The sequence below is a fragment of the Helobdella robusta genome (assembly GCF_000326865.2).
Source record: "Helobdella robusta unplaced genomic scaffold HELROscaffold_6, whole genome shotgun sequence".
Taxonomy (NCBI): domain Eukaryota; kingdom Metazoa; phylum Annelida; class Clitellata; order Rhynchobdellida; family Glossiphoniidae; genus Helobdella; species Helobdella robusta.
This window is the reverse complement of record NW_008705330.1, coordinates 4,655,317-4,677,285: the sequence shown is the minus strand read 5'-3', so window position 1 is coordinate 4,677,285 and position 21,969 is coordinate 4,655,317. Positions and strand designations below refer to the sequence as shown.

At 33.1% G+C, this 21,969-nt stretch overlaps 4 protein-coding genes across 4 annotated transcripts; 1 reads left to right on the top strand and 3 right to left on the bottom strand.

Annotated features, from left to right (window-relative positions):
- Positions 1-436: 436 nt before the first annotated feature.
- HELRODRAFT_164452 (hypothetical protein) lies at positions 437-961 on the top strand (the record flags this gene model as incomplete). The annotated part of the gene is made up of 1 exon (XM_009029388.1): positions 437-961. One exon carries the CDS (start codon positions 437-439, stop codon positions 959-961), a length of 525 nt encoding a protein of 174 aa, XP_009027636.1.
- Positions 962-4,947: 3,986 nt separating this feature from the next.
- Positions 4,948-5,424, bottom strand: HELRODRAFT_164451 (hypothetical protein; the record flags this gene model as incomplete). Its single annotated transcript, XM_009029387.1, has 1 exon — positions 4,948-5,424. The coding sequence occupies one exon, from the start codon at positions 5,422-5,424 to the stop codon at positions 4,948-4,950; it is 477 nt and encodes a 158-aa protein (XP_009027635.1).
- Positions 5,425-10,206: 4,782 nt separating this feature from the next.
- Positions 10,207-13,608, bottom strand: HELRODRAFT_107851 (hypothetical protein). Its single transcript, XM_009029386.1, has 8 exons — positions 13,576-13,608; positions 12,698-12,958; positions 12,274-12,493; positions 11,995-12,177; positions 11,580-11,739; positions 10,904-11,037; positions 10,645-10,788; positions 10,207-10,420 (listed from the first exon to the last, which is right to left on the bottom strand). Exons 2-8 carry the CDS (start codon positions 12,929-12,931, stop codon positions 10,290-10,292), a joined length of 1,206 nt encoding a protein of 401 aa, XP_009027634.1. The 5' UTR covers positions 12,932-12,958; positions 13,576-13,608; the 3' UTR covers positions 10,207-10,289.
- A 5,379-nt stretch (positions 13,609-18,987) lies between these two features.
- On the bottom strand, positions 18,988-19,218 carry HELRODRAFT_146759 (hypothetical protein; the record flags this gene model as incomplete). Its single annotated transcript, XM_009029385.1, has 1 exon — positions 18,988-19,218. A coding segment is annotated over one exon (231 nt), but the record flags the coding sequence as incomplete, so codon positions are not given.
- Positions 19,219-21,969: the final 2,751 nt, after the last annotated feature.

Sequence of the window (21,969 nt, the reverse complement as noted above, 5' to 3'; positions counted from 1 at the left end):
GTGTCACTTTGAAAGGAAGATGTGAGTGACAGATCGATTAAGTGACACTTGTCGGGTGGCTCTTAGATCTTACGTAACAACAACTTGAGCTTTGATCTTTTGCTTAATAACAACTTTGCTAAAGTGCGAAATTTAAAATAACTTTAACTTGACATAATGGTCCTAAGTGATCTACCCGCCAAAAATTATCTATAAAAGGCAGACAAGAATAGAAGTACCTCATAACCAAGTTGATCAGCCAGCGTTCACATCAGCCATCAGACTTTAGAAGCCTGTTCTAAATTTCTATTTGTAAAATTCAACTAAGTTACGACAAATTGAATTTGCCAACAATTTTCCAAAAACTATTATATAAAAATTCGATAACTTTTTCATCCATTCATCGCCAAACACTCTTTTTTAAATATCCGATTAATTTTCTAGCAAACAAATAAATATGAACAGCCACATGTGTTCAGCAAACAGTTGCCTTTTCGAGAATTGTTTTAAAGCCGAAAGAATTATTAAATACATCAAAACTGGCTCGATATCAGATTCACTCAGCCAAGCTGTCAACAATGATCAACTAGAACATGAGAAAGAAACGTGCAGCATTTGTTTAGAAACAATTGAAACAAACTTTGCATACCTGGACGCATGTTCGCACGGCTTCTGCAGGGCGTGCATCGACCAGTGGAGAGTGGAGAGGACAACATGCCCACTCTGCCGTTCCCCATCCCTCCTCACCATCTACACCACCATCAGGGCTACCAGGGAGGAAGTCAGTTATTTGGCAGAACAACACTTCCTATGCCCATTCATTCAGCCGCCTGAACGCCAAATAAAATACAGCCCTAGAGTCATCGAACACTATCTCAACATCATGAGGTGCAACGTACCTATTGATCAGATGTTTGCTCCAGATAAATTGTTGGATGCTGTGCAACAAATTTATGATTACGTCTTTACACAGAGAACTTAAGTCGTGTAGATAGTTTTTTGTAATTAATGTACTATATTTAAATAGTTTTTTTACATTCAAAATATTTCTGTATGTTTTTTTATCTAAATAATTTTTTCATGTATATTCTCTTTTGCATGTAAATAGTTTTTTGAATGTCCTGTAAACATTTTTTTCATTTTTCATATTGATATTTTAATTCATAATTTTTATTTTTTTTGTGTGAGAATAATATCAATAATACATCAAACAATCTTGTTACTGAGTTTTCCATAAAAAATAAAAACCTCAAAATAAGCACTTCATTTGAATATCATTTATTTATCAGTGACCTGAATAACTTGTCGAGGGAACGTTTCCGGGTGTGTGTGTGTATGTGTGTGTGTGTATGTGTGTGTGTGTGTGTGTGTGTGTGTGTGTGTGTGTGTGTGTGTGTGTGGTGCGTTGTTGCGTGTGTACATGTGACATGAGCTTGTTGTTGACATCTTTAAAAAATACCAAACGGATAATTAAATTGTTTGGTTAATTATACATAATATTTTTCAGGATTTGAAACTTATTTGAATTTTGCTTTGTTGAATTTTTTAATTATTATTAAACCATATTTTTCTGAAATCTCATTTAATTATTAATTCATTTTATGGGGCTAATTTTTTTCACTCTTACAACAACAGATTGAATTTCACATTACCCAACTCTGCCTACCGTTCTTATTCATCATTCTCTTTTTTTCCAATTTTTTCCACAGTATGTTTTTTACATTCTCAATTTTGTTAATCATTTTTTATTAGCAACATCATCGTCAGAGCGGCGTCATTAATCAGTCATGGCCTGTTTTCTTCCGCTATTTCTCTACCCAATCCACAACTGATGCACTTTTATGTTCGCTTGTCTCTCGACAGATTTAATTTGCTACAGCGATCATCATTTATATTACGCTACATTCTCCGTAGTTCTCTCAAAAATTTATTTAATTTTTTTCGTAAGTTTAACTTCATTATTTAAACTTTAGTAACTTCTACATGGGTGTCTTTGATGTAGAAGATAATTATTGTATGATATAAAATTACCGTGTAATTATTTTCAGGAACGTCCCATTAGAAAGTTATAGAATTCTTAGTACATAAGGCATATAAATAGTATATATGCATATATAGAATAATTTTTCACCTAATATCTATTTAAAAAAAACACCAGTTGAAAATTTTATTCAATGCAGAAAATTTTACAATGATAGAGAAGAGTTGCAAAGTCGGATCTAAATATTACGACTCTGACTTTTTTTAACCTGCCTACACCTTCTGTAATGATACAGTTGTATATCTTTTAATAATAATATAATAATAATATAAACATTTATGAAGCGCTCATTCGCACAGCTGCTTCAGAGGCGCCCGGAGCCCGTGTTAAAAAGATGAGTTTTTTATCCCTTTTTGAAAAGACTCAACGAGGAACATTGTCTTAAGGAGGTAACGCATTCCAGACATACGGAGCAGCGTGACGAAAACCGCGGCCAGCCAGGCGGGATCCGGCTACGGGAATGAAATTTGAGATCCTCAAATTGAAAATGTCTGCTATGTTGGTTAGACATAATCCTAATTCTTTGTAAGTCATTCAAAAGGTTAACGCACGTGCTACATCAATTTTTAAAAAAAAGTATATAGCCGCTGTGCAACCGGCGTTTTTGTACACCGACTCTTTTGAAAGAGTGACCAGCTCTGAAAATGAACTGCCTACTAGGCGGAGGATGCAATTTTGAGTGACAGGTCAAATTTTCTGGATCAATTTATTTTTCCAATTAATTTTATGATTTAAAATAAATATATAAACTATATTGATATTATGCATGGTGTAAAATTTTATACTTTATATAATAATAAACTTCTACGAAAGAGATCGTGTGATTGAATGACAAAACATATAACAAAATTCATGGTCCTATTTCAATTCAGGTGTGACTTTAATAGTTTGTGAAAAAATTCAAAACCGCGTAACATTTAATGGGACTTGGACAATTGGGAAATAATTAAGCTCTTATGGGAGAAGGTTGAAAATATTTTGGAAGAACGAAAATTAAATTTTATAAGACAACAACAGGCGAACACAACATAACAGTTATAAGCTTTCACCTCCAAGCCTGACATGTACGTGCGACTGCAACTCGTCGTCTGCATTTTGGGTTTTTTTGAAGTATTATTTGCTAACTGAAACCACTTTCTTCAAACATTTGATTAACCATATTAAAAAAATTTAAATTGTTCTACCTTCACCAATTTACATTTGATCGAGATAGATTTTAGTCATAGATTACAAAACTATGGATCATTTCGTTACTAATATTCATATATTTAGCACGAATTAATGATACCATATGAATGGCATTTATTATTAAATTATTTATATATAAAAAAAAATTTAAAAGTCGCCGCAAGTAGTTTTAAAACTTATAGATGAGTTCTTGATAGAAGTTACTAAGGTTTGATAACAACACCTCTAAAACAGATGATGACGACGTCTGGTGACATCTAGCTTGCAGATGGTGGGGCATCTTGGTGCTGAGATATTTTCTACTTGCAAACGAACATAAAAATAAAAAAATCACTATGGATATGTGAATTTTTAAATTTTTTCTAAAATTGGATGAAAAACATCAGACTTCGATTGATGAGAGTTATTGCTTTTTCTTCTGCAGAGAGTTTTTTTGAAGTTGAAACAAATCAAAAACATTAGATGAAAAAACGTGCCCAAAGTCACTTCAACATGAAATGACTAAGTTACTACATATCACAAAAAAACCAACCCGTTATTGAAAGACAAAAAAATTCTTTTAAAAGGCAACAACAAAAATGCATCTAAATTCAGATCAGACTCTTATGCAAACCATCTTCATCAACATGTTCGCTCAAATGTTAAATTAGTCCTGACGGCCCAAACAATAGACCGTCTAAAAATCATTCTCACAATAAGATAGACAAAAGACAATTAAAAATTCTACACAGGCATACAACATATACATGTATACTAGGGTGTCCCAAAAATATGAAGTTTTAAAATATTGATGTCTCACCCCATTAAATATGTCTGTATGGTAACAGTAATTTACCTGTTAAATTTTAGCCCATTTGAACAATGTTTAGAGGTCCCCCAAGGGGTCGAAAGTTTCCGATTTTGGTGTTTGATCGTTCGCTACCAACTTTTGATACAGTGTTATATGATATGATTATAAATGTTTTATGATTTGTTTATACAAATGAAACAAAATATATAATTGTGAAAAAATATATAAATCTGCAATGCCTTTTATTTTTTAATTTCAAAAATTAGGTCAAATATGATTGAAAAACAAGATTTTATTGAATTTCAGTTCGCTTGAATATTAATTAATGCAAATAATTCAAATTTTTGCTAGCAGTTCACGATTATATTCTGCAAAGTTTTTCCTATGCTGTTCAACTACTTGAAGAAAAATTGTTTCTGCTCTGCGTCTTTGGTGATTGTTTCATTGAAATGTACCAACGCTACTCCCCGTTCTGCAGAGTCATTGATGCAAACCAGATTCTTTATAAACACTCACTGCTGCAACTTGGAAAGAAGGAGTATCTGACCAGTTTTCAACAAGTACATCAAGAAAACTGGCATCAATATTAGATGTTTCAAAAAATGTTTTAGACGCACGCAAATTGTCAAAACTTTGTGGTAGTGTTTTCATCAGATGTGGGCCTCGATCTGCTTGTATTGTGCGGACAAGATCAGTCTTTTCTTTGTCATACAGGAGAGATGAAAAAAGAACAAGAGTTGCCAATTCTGGACTCATGTACCAAAAATGACGCAGCATCATTTTTAATCGTCAAACCAAGAACTGCATCGTCATAGTCATGCAAACGCTTTATCAACAAAATATCATTCCCAGGTGCATCAGCAGTGAGCCTGCATGAAAACCATGATTGAAGATAAACACAAATGATAAACCGATTCAAACGTTAAATATCTTGTAATTCTCGAGCTGTTTAAGTTAAAATGGTTTTATTTACGGTGAATAATAGTTCAATTTTTAATGCGTAGATGGCTTTTGCCATCCATCGTGCCCTGTGCCGTGCACCAGGTTTGCGAATGGCTACATCAATCTGCAGTTCAGCTATTTGTGCAGCAAGAAGTAGAAACTCTAAATAGTCATCTCGAGAATGTCTGACCTCAAGTTGACATTTGATGAATGCTTTAATTGCATCTGAAACAATTATCAAAGTAGTTGATCTGGCTTCTGGTGTGTGATTCATTTCTGTCCATTTTTTGAAGAATAAAATTTCTGGTCCAGTGGATGTTCCAAGACAAACACTATATACACCGACAAGCAGCACTTCAAACTTATGATGACGGCAAGCCATCCATACTAAATTACGTCCCATGGCTTCTTCTAGAAGAGTGCAAGCTCCATTGAGTTTTCCAGTATTGGAAGCTGTCGTGTCAAAGCACATGCCAATAACCATTGATTCACACTTTCAAGATTTTATCTGTTCATGAACTGCATCAGTAGCTGCTCGTCCTAATCCAGATGGAACTCCTTGGAACTCCAAGAAGTTTTGTAGTGCCATCAACAAGGGATGAGAGCAGGACAGGCAACCAATCTACGTTGACCACACCAGTAACATAGCGAGTTGACTGGTTAAAAATATACATTTTTTGCATTCTCTAATAAAGTATTTCACCCATTCTACAGGTAATTGTTAATAATATTTTAAACTATAATTAATGTCTGCAGTAAGATAATTAAACTAGTTTGCATTTCTAGCTTTATTTCACTCATTTTGTGCATATTGTTTAAGATTATTGATATGGATTTTGAATTAACTCGATAGTAAAATTTTAAAAGCCCTTGGGGGACCTCTCAAACTTGTTCAAATGAGCTGTAACTTCACCAATTTAATTATTGTACCCAAGAGACACTTTTCAGAGGGTGAGACATCAACTAATTAAAAAAAAAATTTCCGTGCATTTCTGGGACACCCTAATGTATACGCATATACAAAACACATGTATACGCAAAAACAACGCACGTACACAACACGCGCATACAGCAAACAACACAGCATGACTTTGAAACAAATTCCACAGGTTCTGCGGTAACATCATAATCATATTCCAAAACGTTAATTACGAAATGATGCAAATATCGAAGCCATAGTAATTGAAAACTGTAAACATAATAAAAAAGAACATCTAAAATCACAAAAAATAAGACAAACACGCGAATTTTTTGCAATAAGAAAACCAGCCACAGCAACAACAACACAAACAACAACAGCATAAACAACAACACAAACAACAACACAAACAACAACAACATAAAAGAGCAACAATGCAAAAAAATATATCTGATAACGAAATCTAGAAGCAAAGAAAAGTGTAATGCAGATTTTCTCTCAGTGTAACGTCAACAGAGTAACAAAGCATCCGAAAATATGAGCAACAAATATTTGAACAGAACACCGACACAACAAAACAACAACTCAACAACTCAACAACACAGCATTAACAACTGCAAACAAACACCATCAACAACATTCATTCACATCTGTCAACAAACATCAGCTGGCGTATTTCGAATGCAATCTGTCAACCGAAGACAATAATTCACCACAATAACAAACAATAATTCACCTAAAAAATAAAAATTCACCATAATTATGAATAATTCACCATCACAAATAATATTTTTCACCATAATCATGGATAATAATTCATGTTCATAAGTAACAATTCACCGTAATCACGAATAATTCATGTTCACAAATAATAATTCACCTCCATAATCACGATAATTTACCATCTCAAGAAATAATTCACAAATAATAATTCACCATCGCCTCTAACAATAATTCACCATCACCAACAACAATAACTCACCATTAGCACAAACAACAAAATTCTTATCGTCTCATGCAGCATTTATTTTCAGTCACGGCAGGGTACTAGCGTATTTTTCTCAATTAGCAAGGACAAACAAGTATGCAAGCACCTAATAAGCGATAATATACAAATATATTTATACATAAATATATGTGTGTGTGTGTGCATGTGTGTGTGTGTGTTTGTGTGTGTGTGTGTGGTGTGTGTATCATGTTTGTATGTATTATATGTTTCTATATATTATGTGATTCAATTGCTCTGTGGATGTAGATAAATGTGTTTTGTTTGAGCAAAAGATTCCTAATTGCGGTTCTTTTCACTTAGCGTTTGATTAAGCCTAATTAATTTAAAATAACTTTGGAAAGAATCTGAAACACACTATTAAGTAAGTATTTCACATCGTATCATGTTAAATCACCTAACATGAAATTACATCATATCACATCATATTTTATCACATCACATTCCACTGCACGTCTCATTATATCACGTAACATCACGTGACATCATATCACGTCACATCATATCACGTTAAATAACATCACGTCACGATAGAATCAGCCAGTCAGATGAACACACAGCATACAGGCCTTAACTCGAGATGATAATTCCAAACAAAACAAATGATGCAAACTCCTGGTGACTCCATGCTTCGACCGAATCATATTTCCAAGAAATATTTCCCCGTCGTCGTTCGGTTTTTTTTTTATTAGAAGTTACCTTACAATTATGTAGAAGTTTTTATCTTGGTCTTAGTACGTGTATATCAATTACAATTGTGCGATCAGGGTTTAATGTTCTGCAAACAAATATGACATCGTTTAAACCAAGGGGAGGCCTATTTACCAATATACAACACTTTCTTATGGGTTGAAGCAGGGATATGCAAAGAACCTCAATTTTTCAACTTTTAATTATTTTCGGTAATGTCGATTTTATTTTTTTAAATTTATATCAAATGAAAGTAATTAATTACCCCATCGAAAAACAATTTAAAAAAAAATTAATTTTAACATTTTAAATAAAAGCAATATTCCGAAATTAGTAAACATACGATCGTAACTTTTGACTCGAACGATAAAAAATCACCCTCCAAATTCCCTCCGAAAGTAAGCTTCTTGTTCGACTGTTAAAAGTGAGCGAAGGCCTTTATATTTATTCTAGTTATGTAGTTTAAACTTGCTGAGTATAACAACTTTTCTATAGAATCGGTTGGGAAGATAAATCATTTTCGCTTCACAATAACTCGCTAACTTTCATACTTTATTTTGGTTTTAAAACATGCGTTTTCGTGTATCAAAACTTACATGGGAAAGTGTTTAATATGGTTGCATGTATACGTACATTTTCTAGTACACAGACACATGAACACTTTAACAAAGGCAACGTACAAACTGAATGACATTCATTCATTCATTCATTCATTCATTCATTCATTCATTCATTCATTCATTCATTCATTCATTCATTCATTCATTCATTGCACTGTTGTACCTGCAACGCTCGACGTCCGTCACTACAAATTATGCGTATCACTCAAACGCTGTCATCAGACGCCCCACAAAATCCATTTGTGCGTGGTTTTCTGTAGCGAGAAACCTCGACATTTATCAGGCGACAAAAACGTCATTAGATTTTAAAATGATTACTGCTACCAGCCGGGACCTGATTTACATTGGTTCCTGGCTGTTCATTGTAGGCCCCCAATCATATTACAGTTGACGACCACCTATTTTTGTCAGGTTATCTAACAGTTTTAAACGTTTTAAACAGTAAGACCGTTTTTGGGCAAATTTGACTGCATGTTTAAAAGCCCAGCAGATAAATTCGTTCGTTTGCTGTTACGTCAAAAGATTAAAAAAGTCCTAGCAACTGATGAACGATTTTTTGAAATTGCGTGACTGGTCGAAAAGATTGGCGAATGAAATGCTGCATTTAAAAAAATGAACGAAACAAATACAATCTGTCAAAATAAAACTTTTCATCTTTGAAACAGTTTTTCAAACAAATTGCCAGTTCCTGTAAGATTAGGTTACATTTGTTCTCAGTCTCCATGCAATATACGTACAACTGTTTTACAATTCATTCGTTTTCTTTCAAGATTAAGCCAGGCTATCGTTTTGAAAAAAAAAGAGAATTCGCTATTAAGGATGTGACAGCTTTGTTCATTACTCCACAACAAATAATTTCAAAGAGCGTGATACTTAAACCAAACAGTTTAAAAAAACTAAACAGACATATATCTGCCAAGATTCAAGTTGATATTTTAACCTAAATTTATTTCCATCAACTATGGATGTTTTTCTTCTTACATTTCAACCAGACGATGTACAGATGTCACGTCACAAACCACGAAATTTTTAGATGTTCCTTTTTTGGTTTCTGTGTTGTACTTCAGATACTCTTGATTCTACATACATCGTGCATTCCATCAGTTTTTATGTTCTTCGGTTGTACTCTTTTTTCTTTCGTAACACACAAAATAAACAAATCACAAAATAAACAAATCACAAAATAAACAAAACTTTAAAAAACATTAGAAAAGCAAAATAAACAAAACACAAAATAAACAAAACATTAAAAAACAATTTGAAAAAATAAACAAAACATAAATAAAATAAGCAAAATGCAGAAATAACGCGAAGCGAAGTAATTAGTCATGTCAGGCCTACATGCATGCATACATGCATGCATACATACATACATACATGCATGCATGCATACATACTTACATGCATACTGCCCCATCTAATTAATCAGAGATGACCTCATTCAAGATGAATCGCCGGCTGATTACAAGGATGGATCAGTGGATGGACAGATAGAAGGATGAGTGAATGCATGAATCTGGATAATTAAATGGATGAACTGCCGAATGAATGAATGGGAAAATGGATTAACATATGGATGGATAGATGGATGATGAATGGATAGATGGACGGATAGATGGATGATGGATGGATAGATGGATGTATGATTTTAAATGGATGGATGATTGAATAGACAGAAGTAGCAGTAAATGGACAGAAAGATGGATAAACAAAGATAATGAATAAATGAAAGATCGAAAAATGTTTCTGATGCAGTCAAATAAATTCATAAACCGCTGAACGTGTGGACAAACACATGGATGAGTAGAAAGACGAATAAGAATTGGGTGGAAAAACAACGGATCATCGAAACAAATTGAATCAAGATGAACGAATGCTTCGGCTCGCCACCAAGTTTGGAACATCAATGACACACCTAATGTAGGTTCCAAAAATTTTTTAAATACGACTGCCTCAATTCATACACTCATTACTGAATTGCGTTAATAAAATATAAAAGTTAACGTTTTAAACGAACGAACACACTTTGTTTACACGATTCATTTTATTTATACTATGGTGAAAAAGTTGTTCGAAGTTGACTTAACAATGAACGATAAATTAAAACAATTAAATTAGAAGCCAAAATTTTGATCCCTGAAATGTCTCTGCAGTTTGTTTGACTTGATTCCAAGTTTCATGAAATGTTTGGACTGAAACTTGTGCACGTAGGCGATATCCTTTGCTCTGGCAAGGGCTGCTGAACCTTTTGCGTTGAGATGATGGTGTATACGTAGAGGATTACGATGATGAAAACGAATATAATCATAAATATGAGTATTGTATAATTTTTTGTGACCACAAGATGATATGAGCCAGTATAAGTATAATTACACACACACACACACACACACACACACACACACACACACACACACACACACGCATCGGCAAGCACACAATCCCATGCACACACAAACGCAGACACACCTGTTGTACCGGTCCATCCCAGCTTTTTGTAATGTAGTATGGCCTTTGCAATGGATGAGGAGTTGTTGTGCACGGCAATCTGTCTGCCAGGCCTCAACTTCTGTTTGTAGTATCTCAACAACTGCCTGTGACCTATGATAGCGCCTGGGACAAAAAATATTGAAAATATAAATAGATAAGTAGGATATAAAGGAAAAAATCTACAAGCTGGAACTATGCAGACTCTCACAAACTAACACAAACAAACACGCAAACAGACCAGATGGAAGTTTCAGTTGAAAGTTGTGGTCATTGAGGTCCAAGTCTGACGAACTGCCCACCATCTCATCACCATCATCATCATCATCTTTGTTATCTTCATCATCGCCACCTCTGAAGTCTGGGTAACTTTTTCTGGAATGAAGAGGTGATTACGACTGTGATTAATGCAATGTTAGCGTTATGTGCAACTATAAAAAAAAAATATGCCATCTATTTGAATGCGTTTCTAATAAATAAAAATAGTAGCTTAATCAATCTCTAAATCATTTAACGCCATGATTTAGATTTGATTACTACACAACTAGCAATGCCAACAGAATCTCCACCCAACTAACAATGAGTCACATTCCCACAAAATAACAAACACAAAAGATGTTTTGGGACTTCGTGTTACTGAAAACATGTGTCATCGACCAAAAGTCATTTGTACACTAATATTTGCATGTATAATAAATAAGCAGGTATGAAACATAAATATGCATAAACATCATTGTGACCACACACACACATACACACAAACAAACAAACACACTCGAATTCACGCACGCACACAAACAAACACGCTCAAATTCACACACACACACAAACAAACATACTCAAATTCACACACACACACAAACAAACACACTCAAACTCACACACACACGCGCGCACAAACTGACACACCAACAAACCTGTAATCGTAGAAATCAGCAAACTCAATGAGAGCCTCACTCTCGAAGTAGATCTTGTTATGCCCCTTGTCCATCATGTGCTGTTGGACGGCCCGCACGTCCCCAGATCGCCGCGTCTTGTTGCACCACAGACACACGTGGAAACTGCCTACTTTTTCACCTTTTAATGGATGGCGACGAAATACACGGAATTGTAAAAAAGAATTACCAGAGATTATGAATTTTAGTGGTAAACTAGGCTGGTAAATATGTCAACTGAATGTAGCATTAATTAATCAATTAATTAATTAATTTAATTAATTAATTAATAACTAATAATTCATCATCCATCTACAATAATTTTCAAACTTTAAAAACCATTCATCGCCTATTAATATGAATTAATGAATTAACAGTTTTATTAAAAGAAGCGCACCTAAATACGTCATGAGCCCACACAAATCAGAAACATATTCAATGTCTGGTATGAAGAAGCTGTGTTTGTGGTTCATGTGTTCAATGTTCTCATCCAAATCCTTGTTCACACATGAACAGAACAAACATGCGTTCACAGGGAGAGGCTCGCTGTTCCATTCTTCGTCAGACACTTCTTCCTCCTCTGTTTTGAGAATAACATATCATTATTTTCATGTCACTTTTAAATAAATACATTGAATAAAATAAAAAAAATAAAAAAGATAAATATTTAACACACCCATGTCTTCGTCCAAATCATCCTTGTCTGTTGAAGCTGAAAAGACTTTGGATTTCTCCACATTTATTTGTGTCATTTTTCCAACTTCAGTTAACTTGGAAGCCAACTTGCCAGCCTGAATATGCTTGTTGGATCTCTTGTGCTCCTCGAACGTCTTCGCAGTTGAGAACCTCTTCTTGCAAACTGCACAGTAACACGATGTTGGCTTTTCTTCTGTCGCCTGGCCAGAATGAATTCAGTTGTTGACTCTTCAATTGTGCTAGTGATATAATAATTTCAGCTGATGGCTACTTACTACTTACTAATTCAAGAAGAATATTTCTTGATATTAATTAATAAACATCTGCAACATTAAAAGCAATGTATTGATGATATAATAAAATTAGCAAGATGATACAAAAATATTTTTAAAAAAGAAGGAAACCTCATTTTTCTTGAGAAGCAGTCTTTCATTGAAGACATCGAGTGAGACAGCTGGCTGGCCGGCTACTTTCCTGTTCAAGTTGAACCGATGCCAGTCACTTTGATGGTGAGACTTCTGAGTCTCCATCATTTTCTGCACGTTTCCATTCTCGCATGGAAAAAAGACTCGACAAGTTAGGCAGGTCAATGGTGCTATGTAAGATTTGTCAGGGCTCTCACCGTTTTTACATTCCATTCTTTAATCTTCTCTTTTGTATGTAACCTGAGTAACCTGAGGTTATTAATAATAATTAAAAAATAATTAAAAATATCTTAATGAAATTACAATAAAATATAAAAAACAAATCGAAAGTACATGTTAGAAGATTCGTCATTGGCATTCCATTAGGATTAGCTATTACTTAATAATTAACCGACAAAAAAAAATATCAAATTACATTTTAGATTACACATTACACACACATACACAAAAGAGAGAGAGAGAGAGAAAGAGAGAGAGAGAGAGAGAGAGAGAGAGAGAGAGAGAGAGAGAGAGAGATTATGAATTAGACAAATTTTGCAGATTATGCTGCATTAGGATTAGTAGAAGATTAGATTCATCAGCCTAGGCAAGGGTTCGTTAGGGTCCGTTAGATTGTTAAGATTTAAGACTTATGATTGTATTTGTTAACCTAAAATTAAGAAGCAGTGTAATAATCTGTGACATTGTAAAAATGAGGACAACATGAAAAAGTTCACTATTTGGTTCGTTTTTCAGAAAATCAAACCAAACAGTGAACACGCGGTTAGAAAAATAGAAAATTTTTAAAATTTTTACAAAAATTGTCATAACACTATTAATTTGTTTGATAAACTGAAATGAATGTAATTTAATCAAACCTAAAAAAAAACACAAAAACTCGTAAGAACGTTTAAAAAGTTATCTCGAAGTTGAACAAGATACGACGGCAAACGTTGGCACAAAAATTGCGCAATGAAAACATCAACCTAGAACGTTAGTACAGTTACCGAATTATAATATTTGTAAAGAAATGGAAGGCTGACCTCCAGAGATAGAGGCAAGTCAGTAGTACTTGCTTTATTATATTATATATATATAAAGTAAGTATTATATATATATAAAGTAAGTAAAAGTACATTTGATTTTATTAGTTAAAAAGAATAGTAAATTTTAGATGAAACGGTTTTTATCATATTCTGGTTAATAAAGTGGTAAAATGTAAGCAAAATAAATCATCCTAGCTAGGATGAATTTTTATATAGGACGTCTCTTATAATTTGAAAAAATGGTTAGATGTCTATTTTATTATATCAAAGATCAAGGAACTCAACAACACACAAACAAAGTATACGAATAATTGTTGAGTAAAATTTGAATTCAAATGATTTAAAACCATAATTTAGTCAATTTATTGTTATTTGCTATTTTTAAACCAATTCTACCTATATAGCTGATTTTAGATTTTATATCAAATTTTCACATTACTTTGGCGATTTTGCTGATTTAAAGAACTGACAACAAATGTAATGAAATTAATAATAATAAGAGTTAAAACAAAAATATTAGTAACAACAATGCAATAATAATAATACATATTCAACGAGTTCGTACGGGCTACTTGCACCTAGTTACATTACATATATTTAACCGAATTATTATTATTATTATTGTTGTTGTTGTTGTTGTTGTTTTGGATATATATATAGCGTAAATTCAAAAATAAATAAATTTTATCAAAAGCGCCGAAATGCATGCAATGCAAACGCATTAGTGCATACTTGCACGCATACATGGACACATACTTTCACACATACACACCTAGTGCAAAAAGAACATTTTAGTAACAGCAGTATTTGATTTTCTTTTGTTATGAATCTCATCTCCACATTGAAATAAATGAAAATTATGAACTATCAAAAAAAAGTATTATTAATAAAAAATATTTACGGAACTCACAAAAAATTATTTACATCCAAGAAAAAATTTACGTACTAAAAACTATTTACATTCAAAAAATATTAACACTCAGAAAAAACATTAGCGGACAAAAAATATTTACACAATCCCATTCAAAAATCTATTAACATAAAAAAAATACTAACATACAAAAACTATTTTCATACAAATGAAACTATTTACATTGGAAAAAAATATTTACATACAAAAATACTACTTAACATGCAAAAGACTATTGACATACATAGCATACAGAAATAACTATTTCCATACAATAAAAACTATGTACATAAAAGAAACTAATTACATACATAAAAAAATTACAAAAAGCTGTTTACACAACCCAAAGTTGCAGTTGAAAGACGAAATCGTAAACTTTTTGTGAAGAGCACTGTTGTCTGGAAGAAACAGTTGGTCGATGGTCACATTGCACCTCATGATGTTGAGGAACTGCTCGATGACTTGAAGACTGTATAATTATTTGGTGTTCTGTCGGCTCATTGAATGGGCATAATAAGTGTGTTATTTTTTCAAATAATTAACTTCCTCCTTCGTAGTCTTGATTATGATGTCGATGGTGAGGAGGAATGGAGATCGGCAGAGTTGGCATGTTGCCCTCTCCCCTCGTCGATGCACGCTCTGCTGTAGCCGTGCGAACAACCGACCATGTTTCCAAGCAGATACTGCAGGTTTCTTCCTGTGGTTCACCTAGGTTACTGTTGAAAATTTAGCTGACTCAATTTTATAAAGAGACAGTTTGTACGTACTTGATGATTCGTTCTACTTTTTTACAATTTTCGAAGATGCAGCTTTTTGCTGAGCACATGTGTCTATTCATTTTTGTAGAATTAAGGAAAACCTGTAAATTAATGTTCAGCAAAGTTTTAGCAAATTCAATTTGTCTTAATGTTATTGCTTAACTTGATGGGGAAACAATGTTGCTTTTTACTAGGTTCAACTTAATGGACTTCAAATCAATCTTCGTTTTGCGTCCAGAGACCCGGTTTTCCGAGGTAGGACGTTGTTTTCTTTGCCATCAACATTTGGCGCCAAATTAGACGATCAGTTGTATCCATTTCATTTAAATTTAGAGCTTTCATGTCTTGCTCGATTGTTTGCAATCAGGACTTCTTTGGACGGCTTTTAGGACGTGTGCCAGGTACTTCAACATCTGCAAGAGAAGTTATGGCACTGTTTCTACTTCGTTTGACATGACTAAACCACCGCAGACGGTGTTGCCGGCATTCGTCCTTTATATCATCTAAACCAGCACGACGCAGGATTTTGGTGGATTTGATGTGGTCCTTCAGACTAATTCGTTGCATCCATCGGAGCATTTTCATATCGGTTCGTTGAAGTTGTTGTTCCAGTTTGGTTGTCATTGGCCATGTTTCTGCATTATATAACAACACCGGACGTATCACAGATTTATAAAGTCTTGATCGTAATAGTAGTGGGATGTCACGCCGCATCAATATAGAGGCAAGGAGATGCCATTTATTCCAGGCTGCACGTATGCGTGCTCAAACGGCAACTTCAGGTGTTCCAGTACAATCCAGAACATTCCCTAGATATTGAAACGATTTGCTTAATGGACTTATTTTTAGGAAATTATTTTTGGCCACCATGGAATGTCATATATCATTTTACAATTTAATTATTTATCTATGTAAACACATTGGAATGAGTATCGTGGTGGTTTGTTTTATCGGCTTTTAAGCTTTTTCAAAAAATGTTGTCAAAGCGGGAAATTCGCACGATTTTGCTTCATGAGTTCAAACTCGGCTTTAATGACTCTAAATGTTATTCAAGCATGGAGAGATGCAAGTACTTCTAAAAAAATATTTAAAGGTAGTTTAACATTTTCAGTTCTGGTGATTTTAGCCTTGAAATGATGAGGGTCGATGGAGACCATATAAAATAAACTTTATATTATAAAGTTGATAACGACGAATTGTTTTTAAACGTTTTTTTCTATGTGAATAAGCTTGTGTATGTAAATATTTTTATATGTAATTAGTTTCTTTGTAAGTTGAAGAATATTTTTATATATGTAAAGAGTTTTTTGTAAATCATGTAAATATTTTTCCATTAATAATTTTTCATTTGGAAATTTCAGTTCATAGTTTCCATTTATTTCCATGTGATGATGAAATTCATTGTTAAATAAAAACCAACAAACTTGTTATTGAATTGTTCATGTTTCACTTACTCTCAGTTTTGTTTCGATACTCGTTCGATTGTTTCGTTTCACTGTTTTATACGCTTTCAATTGAAATTGTTTATTCTAGATTATAAAGAGTTTAAGAGTATTCATCGGTTACAATTGTCATGTTAGTAAATCAATTGTTAAATTATAAAGCTAAAAAAAAATCAAGGTTATAAACGAAATGCAACTACGTACTCAAAAACATAAGTACTTTTTAGTTCTCAAATTGCGTTATCAGTGAGCAAGTAGTGAACGTTTTTTTTTTATGTAAAAATGGTCTTCACAACATGCAGAACATTCTGTGAAATTTAGTATAGTAATTGATCAGAAGAACATGTCGCATATTGTTGCTGATGATGAAGTACTTGTTGTTTTCGTAGGATTTCCTCTTTTAATTCTTTGAAGTATTCTGTGTGTGTCATATTTTCTGGTATGAAAACTTTTACAACGCCTTCATCCGCTATTATTGCATTTTTTGTCGGTTTGTACTTGATTTTTAAGCGAGATTTTGTTCCTGTCGTTGTTGCCGTTGTTGATGCTAACGCTGATGTTGAGGTTGTTGTTGTTGTTGTTGTGGACGTTAACTCTAATGTTGTAGTTGTTGCTATAATTGTTGTCTGGGCGTCAGTACATACAGGACTGTCATAAGTAAAACTTTTTGTTTTAATACTAAAGTTGTCGATATAATTAGTACTAATATTTGAAATTTCTGCCACAGTAGCATTGAACACAGTAGCATCGAACACTGTGTCAGTGTTTGTAGTTGGGTCAATAATTGGTTGCAGATGGGTGATATCTTCTTTTAGTTTGACAGGTGTAGAAGTTAAACGCAGGTTGCAAAAATTTTCTCCTTTGTTCACATGAAGTGTGTTAACTAAAGTATTGTCCTGACTCCCATAAGTTGCGCCTGAAATATCTTGCATGTTCATTTGCCTGTTCTCAAATGTGCCTACATTGAGTGTGTTCTTTAGTGGAGTGTCTTGGTCGAAATAAGCTAGTCTATTTATTTGCTTGTGTTCAACTGTTTTTACATCGGTGATGTTATTCAGTGTGTTGTTCTTTTCTACATCAAGTGTGTAATTCACTGAAGTGTCATGTTCCACTCGAGCTTGTTCACTCATTGGAAGAACTTGTTCTGGATTAGTGTCGTTGCTGTTATTTCCGTCGTCGGCGTTCTTTTCCTCAATCATTTTAGTAATTTTTTTTGGTCGACCAGGTCTTCTTTTTTGTTCCACCTCGATTATACAATGGCTTTGAAAGCTTAAGACATCATCGTCATAATCATTTTTGTCTTTATTCAAACTGTTTGTTTCATGTTTATTGCTTTTGCCTTTATAATTTCGATGTTTACATTGATATTTGTTTGCATGTTTGTTAGTTCTAGAATTTATATTGCTGTGGTGGTGATTCTCTTCAACACATTTTTTCACTTGTTCATATTTCATCTCATCTGTGGGCTTGTTTGCTGAAATGATGACATCATCATTATCTTTATATTTGCTTATAACATTGTTATTCCTGCGCTTGTATTTACTGCAGTTATTTAGATTAGTGTTATTGTTGTTGCTGATATAGTTGCTGTTGTCGTCGTCATCGTGTTCATCGTCGTCTCGTTTCCTTTTCCTGCCAACCTTACTTGCTTTCTTAGATTTTAATAAAAAAAATAAATTAAAACCTTTATACCAACAATATTTTAAACCGTTTGTACGAAAATCATTATTATAGTAAAATTTAAATTATGTTAAATATTAAATTTTATATTTTGAGTGAAAAATTATTTCAAAAATTTTATCCTACCATACGTGATGATTTGACGGTCAATTTGTTTTGTGCATTTTTAGTGTTTCTGTTGCGTTTGTTGATAACGATGTTATTGTTGTTGGTAGTAACAGAGCTTGCAGCAGTTGATGTTGCAGTTACATCCCAGGTTTTGTGATAGTTGTTAACATCAAAAACATCGGTGAAGCTAATGTAGCTGTGCTCGTTGTCGTCGTCGTCGTCGTCATTACAACCCTGTTTAATTATTTAACGTTTATCTCGTTAGAATTTTATTTTTTAATAAATTTTTATTAATATGATAAATTAATTGTAAAATTAAACAACAGAAATGGACATAGAAGAGACCAACCGTAGCAGCTTGAAGCAACTTTTCGTAGAAGTTGAGACTTGGATTTTCAAAGGTGATCCCTTCGCATCGTTCATATTCCACCCACTCCGTTACGCCCCAAAACATGGTATACACGAATCTTACCACTTTTGGATGGCCTTCATTCTTCAAATGGATGTCGATCGGAAGGGTGAACCCGATGTTACCTGACTCCACCACTTTGTACGGTTCCTTGTAGCAAACTGAAATATTAATAACTTAGTGAAATAATAATTTAAATAAAACCGCTAAAATTATTATTAATCTGATGAGCCAATCCAACCTCTAATGGCGTTATTGTACGATGGACTCAAATGGAATTCCACTTTTTCGATGACAGCCTCCAAATTCCATGTCTTCCTAAATTTTTCCTGCCGGTTTGCACAATTTTTACCGTTGCTCGTGATATTTATCGGTTCCAGAAAAATTACCCAGTCGTGCGTAAAGCCCTCTGGTGTCGGTTTCTCCCTCAAAGCCGCTTTGTGGCCAATCTTCACTTTGAAATCATATTTCTGAAAAATTATATAATTGAATATTAACTAAATCAAAAAAGTCTTTCTTCCTATGAAACAAAGAAATTATTTTAAAAATATAATTAATATAATTCATTTAATTGAATGACAGAAATTTATTAGAAAATAAATAAAATCTAAAATAAAATAATATTATCTAACCACTTTGTTTGGAAGACCTGAATGTTCACATCTTACAATTCTTCTGTTTGTCTCCATTATCAATATATGAATAACGTACAATTTTGTAATGTGAAATATGTGAATGTGGAAGTCAAAGGATTGTTTCGGTATTTTTTACTAAGATATTTACATTTTTAATGATCTCTTCCGTCAGTCTATTTATAGGCGTGAGAGAAGAAAATTAAGCTTGATAAGACCTCAAAGTATAAGTAAAAATTTCAAACCATTTTAATTATTTTATTGCAAGCGAACAAATAAAACGATCATTTTACAAGTTTACCATCTTTGTTTCGTTTCGTTTAACTGTGTTGAACTTTTGCGATAAAGTTTATTTAACTTCATTAGTATGCTTTCTTCATTTGTTACTTTTATAAAATTATTTTATGATAAATCGCAACTTAAAATGATTACAAACTCAGAATGATAATTTTAAAATACATCTTCCCTATATTTTTAGAAGTTGTATAAAAACGATTTTACAATGTGTAAATGTTTATTAAAATAAGTAATTCTGTAAATAAAATAAAAAAAATATATAAAATAAGTAAATAAATAATAAAATTATAATATTTCATTTTTAAGGCATAATTATGAATGTCTTCAATTTTTGCATTCATTTTGCTGGAATGCAGTTTGTTTCAACAAAATTTGAGGCTCCAGAGCACGTACATCTTGTGAAGGAAGGAGATGAGTTTAAGTTACCACCTGATGACAATGACGAATGATATTCTTGGCAAATAGTACCATTTTAGAATATCTGGTCCTACGAAGATGTTAATAACATTAGTATTACTATGAAATAGAAACAGACCGATTGTTAAGTTTCGGCCGAATATTGTTTCGGCCAAATATAATGTTGTTTCGGCCGGAGTCACGGTTTCGGCCAAAAAAAATCGGCCACACTGAATCTTAATTTTATAAATTTTCAAACAGTAACGTTCAACAAATTTTTCAATCTCAATCTGATACAAATTCGGTTTGCTAGTAATCAAAAACTATATATCACCTGTATAGGCATGTTTTGGAAAATTTAATCTATCACTTTGTATGTGTGTAGCAGAGGTGAGCATAGGAACGGGAATTGCGGGAACCCCATGGTTCCCATGGGATTCCCATGGGCATTAGTAAAACCAAATTTTCGGGTATGGCAATTTTAAGAAATAGGGCATGATGGACGGGAATTGGGAGAAATGGGAAAAACAACATGTACATGACCAAATTTGAAAAATGAATTCTGATTAAAATGTCAGCTATCTATTGCAACTCAACACGTGTGCTTGTGCGTTAACAAAGAAGATAACCATGTGCAAGCAATGGAACCATAATGAAATTTTATATATATTTATATTTAAATATTAATTATAATATCTGTGTGTGTATTGATATATATACAAGTACACGTGTGATCGAAACATACACATTCACATACGTACACACGCGTGCGTTAAAAAAGATAACCAAGTGCAAGCAATAGAGCTACGAGGAAATTTTATATAAAATATATAAGCTAACGTTGAAAATTCGATTTTCAATCAATCAATCAATTAGTTTATAAAGCGCTATTTCCACGATGTTCAAGATCCGCTCTGAACTTATGATGGAAGTGATGGAAAAGTAGTCAGAAAAGGATGTAGAGAGTTCCAGAGAAAAGGGCCAGAAAAAGCAAATGAAGATTGTTTGAGTGTTTAATAGGAGTTAAGAAGAAGTGAGAACAAGACGATCGTAAACCAGGGCGTTTAGGTTCAATTAATATATCTGATAAGCATAGGCGGCGACTTGTATGGGCTTTCGGGCTCGAGCCCCCCCAATATTTAACCCTTCGGGCTCAAGCCTATCTTGAGCCCCCCCAATATTTAAAAATAAATATTTTGAATTTATATTCAGTTATTATATTTATATTCAATTTTTATTTTCTTATAACTATATTGGCTGGATATTAGCTTATTTATGTATAATTAATCATCAAAAACGTCTGAGAAACCTGATCTAATTTCAACTATGTTTGCATAGTAAAAAATATTTGTTACATGTCAATTACAATTAACGTTTTGAGAAATGCAGATTTATTTTAAAAATAATAATGATCTAATATTCATTATTTTTGATCATTTCCTTTTCAAAAATTGAACACATTTTGTAGTTCAGTAAGTAGATTTAAAAGACACAACTAAATAAGCTAACCCACTTTTCTACGCTATATAAATATTTTTCTATGATTCTAAACAAATATTATTTGAAAAATCATTGCATTTATGTGCTTTAAATA